The 10,415-nt window shown below is 51.0% G+C and overlaps 4 protein-coding genes across 4 annotated transcripts; 1 reads left to right on the forward strand and 3 right to left on the reverse strand.

Moving 5' to 3' along the window:
• Window positions 1–71: 71 nt before the first annotated feature.
• BO79DRAFT_197433 (CybS family protein) lies at window positions 72–1,267 on the reverse strand. The gene is made up of 5 exons (XM_025681268.1): window positions 1,024–1,267; window positions 931–948; window positions 709–775; window positions 498–617; window positions 72–412 (listed from the first exon to the last, which is right to left on the reverse strand). Exons 1-5 carry the CDS (start codon window positions 1,154–1,156, stop codon window positions 247–249), a joined length of 504 nt encoding a protein of 167 aa, XP_025538219.1. The 5' UTR covers window positions 1,157–1,267; the 3' UTR covers window positions 72–246.
• Window positions 1,268–1,693: 426 nt separating this feature from the next.
• Window positions 1,694–3,744, reverse strand: adB (adenylosuccinate synthase ADE12). Its single transcript, XM_025681269.1, has 4 exons — window positions 3,350–3,744; window positions 3,173–3,241; window positions 2,669–3,120; window positions 1,694–2,595 (listed from the first exon to the last, which is right to left on the reverse strand). Exons 1-4 carry the CDS (start codon window positions 3,390–3,392, stop codon window positions 1,885–1,887), a joined length of 1,275 nt encoding a protein of 424 aa, XP_025538220.1. The 5' UTR covers window positions 3,393–3,744; the 3' UTR covers window positions 1,694–1,884.
• A 1,319-nt stretch (window positions 3,745–5,063) lies between these two features.
• BO79DRAFT_229742 (elongation of very long chain fatty acids protein) lies at window positions 5,064–6,225 on the forward strand (the record flags this gene model as incomplete). Its single annotated transcript, XM_025684060.1, has 2 exons — window positions 5,064–5,780; window positions 5,890–6,225. 2 exons carry the CDS (start codon window positions 5,064–5,066, stop codon window positions 6,223–6,225), a joined length of 1,053 nt encoding a protein of 350 aa, XP_025538221.1.
• A 659-nt stretch (window positions 6,226–6,884) lies between these two features.
• On the reverse strand, window positions 6,885–9,944 carry BO79DRAFT_30358 (DnaJ domain protein). Its single transcript, XM_025689046.1, has 3 exons — window positions 8,559–9,944; window positions 8,352–8,433; window positions 6,885–8,296 (listed from the first exon to the last, which is right to left on the reverse strand). Exons 1-3 carry the CDS (start codon window positions 9,745–9,747, stop codon window positions 6,946–6,948), a joined length of 2,622 nt encoding a protein of 873 aa, XP_025538222.1. The 5' UTR covers window positions 9,748–9,944; the 3' UTR covers window positions 6,885–6,945.
• Window positions 9,945–10,415: the final 471 nt, after the last annotated feature.

The raw sequence follows: 10,415 nt of genomic DNA on the forward strand, positions 1-10,415 counted from the left end.
ACGGAGTAGTAGTAGTAGTTAATCTGGAGTTTGTGTATCTGGGGGAGGGTGTCATGTATATAGTGAATGATGATAGAAAAAGTAAAGGTATATTTCAAAGTACATCTTTTATAGCTCTCGACGAGCCAAAATATAGGAATCAGAACATGTACACAGAGGCAGAGAGCGGCACATACGCCCAAAACAAACCACAAGCAGTAATAAAAACTAAAACCATATCACAAAACAACACACATCCCTAGGAGTCTATGCGTTCCACACCCGGCGGAGAGCCTCCGTCACACCAACGTCGTTCGTCTCGAACTCGTACAGACCGACGGCCGTGCTGAGAGTGAACGCGCGGAGCAGCCAGATCATGAAGGTGTGGGTCTTGGGGACACGGCGAGTAGGGAAGTAGTCGGTGATGGAGGCGCTGTTATTTATTAGCCTCTAGTCTCATATTCCACACACACGCGCGCGGGGCTTAATAAAGGCAAAGAGAGGGAGGAAAGACGTACTGGAAACCAATGTGAGAGTGAACCACGATAGCGGAGCAGAGGACGGCGTCCATGACGGGGCTCATGGAACCAGCAGCGAAGGGAGCAATGCAAAGAGGGACGAGACCGGCAGAGACGATTCTGTTATAGTTAGCTTGCCAATTCCCTGTTTATCGATCCTTCGACCCATCCATATATATCCGATGGATATCAAGATAGAGGGTTAACGCACCTCTCAAAAGTCCAGTGGTAGCTACCCTCGGTAGGGTGAGACTTGGGGATGGGAGCGGGGTCGTTCACTGCGTCGAGCTGTCAGAGCATATTCCAAACATTTTATGCATGTCGGCCCTTCGAGTTCAATCATGGCTGTCCGAGCAACATCGATATCCCGAATATCGAATTCCCGTAGACAAAAACCAAAACCAATAACCGAGCAACCGGAGAAATCACGTACTCGTTCCCTGAATAGTCTCTGTAACCACCAACCCATTAGCATGATCCGTCCCAAGTATCCAATCCCATCCAATCCATATATCGAGAAACTCACGAGGCAAAGGAGGCAAGATCTGCTTCTTAGCGGAAGCATGGAAAGCCACGACCTGCGCGACATTCTTAGTCGCGAAGGGAGCGCGGAACGCCGACCGGAGGAGGGGAGAAGACTGGCGCGCGATGGAGGCCATTTTGCAGGATGTGCTTTTGCTGTAGGGAGTGGAGTGGAGGAGGTGGGAGGTGTGGTGACCGCGATGCTCAGCGCTAGATAGACACAAGCACAGCAAGTGACAGATGCAAAGGTGAACTGAAGTTGAGAATGGAACCTCGGGAGTCCGATCGGGAATACGGTCATCATATTGTCGTGCCTCTGATTGGTGGAGGGTGCTCCGCCCAGCCGAAAATGGCCGATGTGCCGGCAAAGGTATCTATCATCATTCTACCACTATATGACAGTGCGAAGGGGTTATGTAGGGCTTACGACCGAATTATGATCTTTGATGCTGTGGGAATTACTTTGTTTACTTGGATTTGTTGATAAAGGTCTTGCTGTGCTGGACGACTCGATAGGAAACTCATGTTGTTCATGCCTAAGGCATGACTCCCGTACCCGATTGCCGACAGTTACACGCAAGGAGCGATGATAGACGTTGGAGGATGCTGGAACCGTGGTACCTGCATTATGGAATACAACTATTTAATATAAAGCAGCTACACTTCTTTGAAGCTAACAAGTAAATTCCGAACTGTACTCTATACCCAACCATCGTCTACCTCTAATGAGCCAGTTATCACATCATCCATATACACATTGCATACGAAGCCATCCCGATTGCACCGGGTCTTTGGATATTATAAACAAACACAATGAAGAAAAAAACACAAACCTTTTGTCATGAACGGTATCTAGCAACCACTTTTACTCGCGGCAGATCATGTGGTCACGAGCCGGACCAGTACCGATCCACTTGACGGGAACACCGCCCAACCCGCGCTCAATGTACTCGATGTACGCGCGAGCATTGGCAGGCAGGTCCTCGTACTTCTTCACACCCATGGTGTTGCTCTTCCAGCCGGGGAGGGTGACATACTCGACCTGGACCTTCTCCAGGACTTCCGGATCGGCGGGCATCGTGTTCTCCGTGCGGGTGCCGTCGGGCAGAATGTACGCGACACCGACCTTGATCTCGTCAAAGTCATCGAGCACGTCCAGCTTGGTCAGGTTGAGAGCGGTGTAGTGGTTGATAGCGTGGGAGTAGCGGCACAGAACCATGTCGAACCAACCGCAACGACGTCTACGGCCGGTGGTGACACCGAACTCCTTACCCACGCCCTGCAGCTTGTCGCCGAATTCGTTCAGCTGCTCACTGGGGAAAGGACCCGAGCCGACACGAGTGGTGTAGGCCTTGACGACACCGATGATGGAGCTGATGCTGGTGGGGTTGAGGGAGAGGGCCTGAACGGCACCGCCCAGACCGGTGGATGAGGAGGTCACGAAGGGGTAAGTGCCGTGGTCCAGGTCCAGCATGAGAGCGTTGGCGCCCTCAACGAGGGTGTTAGGGGCGTCCTTGTACTTCTGAAGGAAGGCCAATTGGTCGACGATGTAAGGGCCCAAGCGTTGACGGTAATCCTGGTTTTGTTAGATGCTCCTGGAAAGGTGCTTCCGAGACCAACAATACATGGCGAGGGAAAGGTCATCCTACCTTGAAACGAGCAAGTTCCTCCTCAACGTTGTATTCCAGCTCGCCGAATCTAGCGCGGTAGCCGGCGTCCAAAGAGCGCAGCTTACGCTCGAAGAGAGCCTCGTCGAGAATCTCACCAACACGGATACCGCGACGGGCGGCCTTGTCACTGTAGCAGGGACCGATACCCTTGCCGGTAGTACCGACCTTGCGACCGCCCAGCTTGGCCTCTTCCAGGCCATCCACGACGGAGTGAAGGTCCAAGCAAACGTGCGCACGGTCAGAGATGAAGATGCGCTTTCCAGCGCCCTCCAGACCCTTGTCTTCCAGAGAAGCCAACTCCTTGAAGAAACTAGGAACGTGCACCACGGTACCGGCGCCAATCAGGTTGACACAGGCGGGGGAGACGAGACCGGAGGGAAGGATGTGAAAGTCGTAGGTCTTGTCACCGTGGACGATAGTGTGACCGGCATCTATCCATTCCATTAAATATTGTTCTCCGAAGAGAGAATGGGAAAGACTTACTGTGGCCGCCAGCGGCACGGCAGCAAAGCGTAGCCTCCTGCGCAAGCATGTCGGTAATCTTCCCCTTTCCTGTAATCGCAATAAATCAGCCATGCCCAAATTATTGTCATTCCAATCAATCGATCAATCGATTCGAATCGACCTGTGAACTGCCGGGTAAATAAGATGACAACCCACCTTCATCACCCCACTGACTACCCAGAACAATTGTGACACCCATGATTATTGAATTGAAAAATAAAGCCACGAAATATATCTCAATTAAGCAGCTCAATTGCAGATTTACCCAGCGGTAGATGTGTTTGTGGTGTGCGTGCGAAGCAAGAAGACAAAAATAGTCCGTCAAGATCGAACGGCAACGCGGGGCACTGAATGCGGGATGAAATGAGTCACTGATCTCAAGAGAGCAGCAGCAACAATCTCTGATAAAGTGAAGTAGGGGAGGATAAGATGAAAGTAAAGATCAATTAAAGCACACTGAGACAAATCTTGTGTAGATAATCTGCAGTGACTGGAGCAGCAACGTAGGTTCCGTAGAAAAACCTCGCGACCGTCAAAATCCAAAAGCCGAAAAAAGAACCAGCGGAGGGGAACTGGCTGCGGAGGCAAAGAATGATATATGGGCGGGCGGGCAGTCAAGTTCAGCCAGCGGCGGGGGCCGGGACGAACTCGGTGAGACAAGAGAGGCAGAGCCACAGTTTACTATACAGAGTAACTAAACGATAGCCATGAGTGATTCCTACTACTAATCCATTTCCTTTTACTTACTTGCTTACCATACCGTTACCCTCAAATCCGGTTGTTGGGCGGGCCTTTTCGGTGTTTCCCGCTTCCTCCCCATGACTCCTTTCTTAGGGTCTCCGTATTGCCGGTACCGGTGCTCGTTCCCCGCGGCGGGGTTCGGTCGGATGCGGTATTGGACGGCACAATACATCATTGCCTATTGAAGATTAGTGTACTACGTACCCCTAAGCTAGGCTATTTGGAGGCATTTTGAGTCAGGTGATCTCGGCAGAGGTGAGTTATTATTGCCTACTTCGGCTAGAGACCCTCCCTCCAGAGACAGAGAGGGTCTCATACAAGATCTACCGTGTATCCGACAACTGATATAAGTTTGCTAAGTAAGTATAGTGGTATAATGACGAATTGTGTAGAAAACACACTGCTTGTGCGCTACCTTGGAGCGTATAGCTGATAGTCCGCATGCTTTGAAGCAAACAGCTTTGACTTAGTATAGGTCCTTGTATATCACGCCCAGTGGCTTATATTGGATGTATCAACCACACTACGATATATCAGGCTGACAATGGGCATGGCGAAGACATTCTATTCCGGAATATTAAAGACATGAGGACATTACCATTTGCAGACCCCCGGCACTAGAACATGCTACTCGAAGACTTTCACAGGCATTTTTTGGTGAGACTTCGAATGTTTACACATCACAGTAGATAACTAGTGGGGATGCAAGGGGTTACACGGGCATGAGGTTGGCCAGGGATGTACACGGTAAAAGTAGCACCCGAGGAACGCTACATTGCTACGTACCCTACTATCGTCACTGAGTTCACAATAGCGAAAAGTGAGGATTTATACTGTGCGGTAATTAACAAGAAGAGAAATACTAATTGAAGACAGAAATAAAGCCGAATCATGGATATATTCAACAGGTTATCCGGAATTATTGCTGCTGCTGATTGTTCGTACACCATCCCGTGATGATTCCAAGCGTTGACAGCAGCATTCATACAACTAACCTAGATGGCAAAGAATGTTCCGTCTTTCCCTTGTCTACTAGTAAAGCATATTAAAGAAGGAGCCATGTCCCAGATGGTCCAACTCGAAGAGGAAGGTACTGCAGCCTTCCCTCGAGTCTCTCCACAACTCCAGAATGAACAACTCTCTATCTCTGCACTTTTCTCTACCACCAGTTAATCTTATCCAATTCCTATCCATCCATCACACCCCAATTTTCCGTCCAGCAGATGCAAAAAGATCCTGGAGTAGGCCGCTCAACATATCTGCCGAGGTGTATAACTATCCTCTACATATCGCATTCCCAACCATCTTTGCGAGCTCGTATGTCCTGATCATCATTTACCTCAACTCCATCAATCGCAAAAGACGCCACAAGCCATGGCGACTGAGCCAGACACGCTTCTTTCACTACCTTGTTCTTTTCCATAACATCGGTCTTTCGGTATTCTCTGCATGGGTATCTTGCGGATTGCTCTCAACAGTCTACACACACCTACCGTCCATAAAGCAAGAATCATATTCTGTGCATGTGGCCGCGACATTATGTCACATTGAAGGAAGGCCCACTCTTCATACCAGCGTGCCAAACGTCACTGCCGCTGTATGGGATACTGAGAATGGTGATGGCTTATGGCAGAAAGGCGTGGGATATTTCTGCTGGGCCATGTACATGTCCAAATTTTACGAGGTAACGGACACGATGATTCTGATCCTAAAGGGGAAAGAAAGCACCTTCTTACAAACATACCACCATTCCGGAGTCATGGTCGGTTCATGGGCGCTCATGCGTTCGACGTCACCTCACTGCTTGGTGGCTGCACTGCTGAATAGCGGTGTTCATGCATTAATGGTCAGTCCATAAGCTCTTTAGTACTGCTGCTGCTGCTGCTGCTGCTGCTGCTGTATACGTTATATCCCTACGGATAGTGCTAACCAGGGAGGACCCGGTAATCGTGCAGTACCTATACTATGCTCTCCGGACAATGAAAATAGCAATCCCCATCCGCCTGAAGCGGACATTGACGGCTGTACAGATTGCCCAGTTTACCATTGGGTATACCCTGGGTTTGAGCTATCTGTTCGTTTCGTATGATGCACCGCATGCGCGCATCTCAGTTGGCGGGGATGATGATCTCCGCGCTGATATGCAGCACACTGTGCTCCCCTGTCTCCATAAACCAGATCATTTGGGCGCGCTGCTGTTGGGGGGCTTGTATCTTGGGCCTCTGATCTATATGTTTGTTCGGCTATTTATCCGTTCGTATTTGTCTGCTGGGAAGGGGAAGATGGAATGAAAAGACGGGGTAGAGAGTGAACTATTTATTGCGAAGAGCATATGATCATGCCGGTTTTGTAGTAGTAGCTCAGTATTCGCAAATCTCCTGAGTGCGCGAATTGCAGTATGGAGTCTTCACGTGTCTAGTATCTGAGTATAAATGAGGAAACCACATCACGGTTAGCTTTTCTGCGCATTTTTTACTGCGTTTTATTAGTAGCAGTGGTAGTTAGTAGCAGTACTGAGAATGAAATCATCTATATAGCCCCTCCATACCTGCCCTGCCCCTACATGATAGACAAGTCATTGTAATTGTGAGATATCGTTACAGTTTCCTTAGTAGGTAGTAGGTTCAACACTCTGAGACTTCGGCACATGATATATGAAGACGGCAGTAGATGGTACAATCGATATAGTGGGATAGTATGCTGTGACCTGCTTCTGACTAAGTGGAAGACTGTATGTAGAATTTCGAGGCCTGAAGAGACGGGGAGGGATGAGATGACAACTCGTTATTATACTCTCTATCCAATATCAAACGAATTCATGACCACGATAGACTATGATACATGTATATGTTCCCCTCTTCCAAATGCCACAGTAGTAAGTAGTAAGTAAGCAATATAACGCCAACGCCCATACCCAATGCAATCAATAGTAGTAATAGTACTCGGCCGTCTCTAAAACGCCTCTGTTGAGCTATACTCATGCTCATGCTCATGCTCAGACCCTTCTATACCTATACCAACTTGCCCCCATTCAAAATCCACTCGCGCATCTCCCCAAGCTTTAGAATACACTCTCGGTGCATTTCCCTCGCGACTTCCCAATGCTTCATGACCTTGGCATCTTCATCCAGTCCGCGCAAGTAGGCGCTGAATCCGGCTTTGCCGCTGCCGGCTACCATGCTATCGTCGCTTTCATTGCCATCAGCCTTTTTGGTGTCGTCTTCGTCGTCCTGGTCTGGGGCGTCTACTTTGAGACGCGCGGAGTCTCCAACAGCGCTGATCCAGTTCGGCGCCATTCCTGTCTCGATGGCTTCTTGGCGCGCGTTGAAGTGGCGCAGGATACGGCGGTTGAAAGTGTTCCATTCGCGCATGTATGTGTTCATTTCTGCGGCGTAGCGCTCCCATGCTGCTCGGGGAAGACCGAGTTGTTGTGACCCTGCGCTGATGGGGACTAGTTCTGGTGCGGTTGGTCGCTTTGGTGGGTTCGGACAGACTAATTGGCGGGCTCGGACATCGCGCATTGTCGTCCTGGGGACGTTGGGGCGGGACTCGAATGGGAGGTTGGCTTGGATGTCTTGTAGGTCGTCGATGCCGCCATTGCTGGTCGGCGTGAAGGGCATTGTGCTGGTGAGGTTGGAAAAGTCGAATGACTTCGTGTGATGGACCTTTCCTTTCCTGGAGGTTGGCTTCATCTTCGGTGGGGGCATTGCCTTCGCTGGGTCTTCCTTGGGCTGATCTTCCTTGACCTCGTCTTCCTTGGCCTTCTCTGGCTCTGCAGCTGGTGCGGTGGTGTTGACAGGCGGAACATCGTCGACGTCCATAGCTTCTACATCAGCAGTATCGGTCTTGGCTGGCTCTTGAGTAGTCTCTCCATTGATGGTGGACTCGGCTTCTTCAGCTTCAGTAGCCACACTGGCTTGGGCAGTGGGCCGGGGTTTAGCTCCAGGCCTGGTTTGCTTCCGGGGACTCTTCTGGCGCTGTGAGGCGGTTGGCTGTGCTTGCTTGGCGTTGTCAGCTGTCGGAACGGCCCACGAGATGTTCGCCTTTCGCAGCTCCTCGATCCATGCATCGGCAGAGAACTTCGCCTGGGCGAAAGGCGTGGGTTGTTGGGTAGTTGCGGACTCTGAGCGCGGCGATTTGGGGTTTGAGGCACCCGTAGAGCCCGCTGTTTGACCAAAGATATCTCGGTTTGCACTTCGACCGCGCGCGCGTGAATCTTGCGACTCCTTGTCCGACTGCGCCGCACCAAAGAAGTCTGTGCCTTCCCAGCTCCGGGCAAAGAACGGCTGACGGAGCTGCTCATGGCTGCTGCTCTTGAAACTCCTGTTCGGGGTATGTGCGTCCGCATTAGAGGCGCCGGAGCTATACACGTAAACCAGTTAACTTATGACCTATTGATGGGTATAGTTCAACATACGCTTTTAGGGGACTCCCGTCGCCAAAGAATGCAGATGTATCGAATACATTTTTGGGTGGACTGGGTTTCTCAGAGTCAAGGCCTTAAGAAAAAGGTCTTCGTTAGCAACTAGATTCTATCCTCATTCACCAACTCGGCTGCCCAGCTACTCTTTTAAGGTTTTTAACCGCGGGCGGTAGACTAATTCTTCATGATGATATCGCTTACCAGTTGTCTTACGACTCTTCTCAGTGTGGAAGTCGCTGAACTTCTTATGGGCACGAAGCCGGCTTTTAGGGACCGCCTTGGGCTTGCGCGCCAAGAAGTCATCATCCTCCGAATCACTCGAGCTTGTAGATGTATAATTCCGGTTATCTTTCTTCAACTTGGGACTAGCGCTCCGGTGTCTGCCACTCTCCGGAGGAGTGGGGCTAGGTGGGTTGGTCCTGGGACGGGGTTGAGGACTCGCCGTCGAATCGCGCATGCTAGCAGAGCGTCCAAGCCCGGCACTCGAGAAAAATGTGCGCTCTCCGCCAGCGGTGGCATATCTGCTTCTCACTCGTTCAATGTCTGGGGTACTTGTGTTCTCTGCCCGATGTTGCGCGGCTGCTGCCGATTTCCTAGCGGTGGGTGAGGGAGCCGGAGCGTAAAACGAATTTGGAGTTTGCGAGCGCTCAGCCCGGGGAACGCTCGTATACGCAGAGGTATTGGCGGCCATGGGCTCATCGCCGCCAGCAGCGCGCGGGGCGAATCCTTGCTTCTTCTTTGCGGACTGCGTCCGAGTCGGCTCGGGACTCGTCGGTTTGGGGGATTTCTTGAAGTACTCGTAGGCAGATTTAGGCCTCGGAGACTGCCCGTTAGGCCTAGGTGGAGTGCCAGCATAACCGGTGCGGGGGTCAAAAGAAGACCAGCCACCCGGCATAGCATTGCCCTTCATCTCCTGGAACCCTCTGTAAGCGTCGGCTCGTGTTTGCCCTTCATCTGGCCTCTTCTCCCATGCCTGTTTCGGGGCCGCTCGCGCGTAGCTAGCATAGCGTTGAGCGCCAGCAGATGGACTATGATGAAAAGACTGGGGACGGGTCTTCGGAGGCTGAGGTTTCGGAGTATATGGGGATGCGTAGGGATTCGGAGGTGCCTTTCGAGCGGTATTGGCTTTGGGAGGGCCGTAGAGCTTGCCGTAACCGGCGCGCAAGCGATCCGTGTCATATTTCAGTCGTTGCTGAGGGTCACTGAGGATCTCATTGGCTGCCTGAATCGCCTGGAACTTGGAGATGAACTCCAACTCTTTCCCGGGGTTTCTATCCGGATGGTATTTGAGCGCTAGCTTGCGAAACTGTCTTTTGATCTCCTCTGTTTCCGCGCTCGGGGTCAGACCCAGGTCGGCGTAGTAATCCCTCCGCACGTCCGCCTTGACCATTTTGAGAGAGTGACGGGTTCCCGAATCACTTGAAATGAGAGTGTACCACTATCGTCGCGCCAAGGTTCAATCGTGTTGTACACATGACCTATCACGAGGAAGGAACGGCACTGCAGGTCGGGCTGGGAAGAAGGGAAAGGAACAGGCGTGGCGAAGAAGAGCAGACCGGCAGAGAAGCAGAATCAACGTCCAATGGTGAGAAGAGCAGGAGAAAATTCGAGGTGCCCGCAAGGATCGAGCGAACGATCGAAGCCGGAAACCGAAGGGTTGCGGGGAGTACAGCAAGGAGCGAGGGTTTCACCGTTTCGCTGGCATTTCCTGGTTGGTTAGCATGGGGAATAAGCTTAAGCAAATTTGTAACAGACACGAGGGAATAAAATTGAAGCAAATGGGGGAAAAAAATCACCTGTGTTGCAACGTCAAACTAATACTGGAAGCGTTGCCGGGTGAGAAGAGTGTTTTGATTATGGAGAGCTCCACTCGAAATCCAGCTTAGTTTTTCCCCCTCTTAATAGGCTGCGCAATACCACATGATCCCACTTTCACAGTCTTTCCCAAAATATAGTTGATCCCACAAGGAAAGAAAGAAGAGGGAGAGAGAGAAAGAGAACAAAAGAAGAAGGGAGGGGAAATAAAAGAGAGACGACAAGACAAGGCAAGACCGGTGA

This window comes from Aspergillus costaricaensis (assembly GCF_003184835.1).
Source record: "Aspergillus costaricaensis CBS 115574 unplaced genomic scaffold BO79scaffold_21, whole genome shotgun sequence".
Lineage (NCBI taxonomy): Eukaryota > Fungi > Ascomycota > Eurotiomycetes > Eurotiales > Aspergillaceae > Aspergillus > Aspergillus costaricensis.

What these genes read in the sequence shown, in the direction of transcription:
- BO79DRAFT_197433 (XM_025681268.1), bottom strand. Translation starts at nt 1,156, where the DNA reads ATGGCCTCCATCGCGCGCCAGTCTTCTCCCCTCCTCCGGTCGGCGTTC. An exon ending in TACCACTGGACTTTTGAGAG is followed by an intron (nt 618 to 708) that starts GTGCGTTAACCC and finishes TAACTATAACAG; the next exon opens with AATCGTCTCTGCCGGTCTCG. An exon ending in CACTCTCACATTGGTTTCCA is followed by an intron (nt 413 to 497) that starts GTACGTCTTTCC and finishes AATAAATAACAG; the next exon opens with CGCCTCCATCACCGACTACT.
- adB (XM_025681269.1), bottom strand. Translation starts at nt 3,392, where the DNA reads ATGGGTGTCACAATTGTTCTGGGTAGTCAGTGGGGTGATGAAG. An exon ending in TAGTCAGTGGGGTGATGAAG is followed by an intron (nt 3,242 to 3,349) that starts GTGGGTTGTCAT and finishes TTGCGATTACAG; the next exon opens with GAAAGGGGAAGATTACCGAC. An exon ending in AGGAACTTGCTCGTTTCAAG is followed by an intron (nt 2,596 to 2,668) that starts GTAGGATGACCT and finishes TAACAAAACCAG; the next exon opens with GATTACCGTCAACGCTTGGG.
- BO79DRAFT_30358 (XM_025689046.1), bottom strand. Translation starts at nt 9,747, where the DNA reads ATGGTCAAGGCGGACGTGCGGAGGGATTACTACGCCGACCTGGGTCTG. An exon ending in GAAGAGTCGTAAGACAACTG is followed by an intron (nt 8,434 to 8,558) that starts GTAAGCGATATC and finishes CTTTTTCTTAAG; the next exon opens with GCCTTGACTCTGAGAAACCC. An exon ending in GACGGGAGTCCCCTAAAAGC is followed by an intron (nt 8,297 to 8,351) that starts GTATGTTGAACT and finishes TTACGTGTATAG; the next exon opens with CTCCGGCGCCTCTAATGCGG.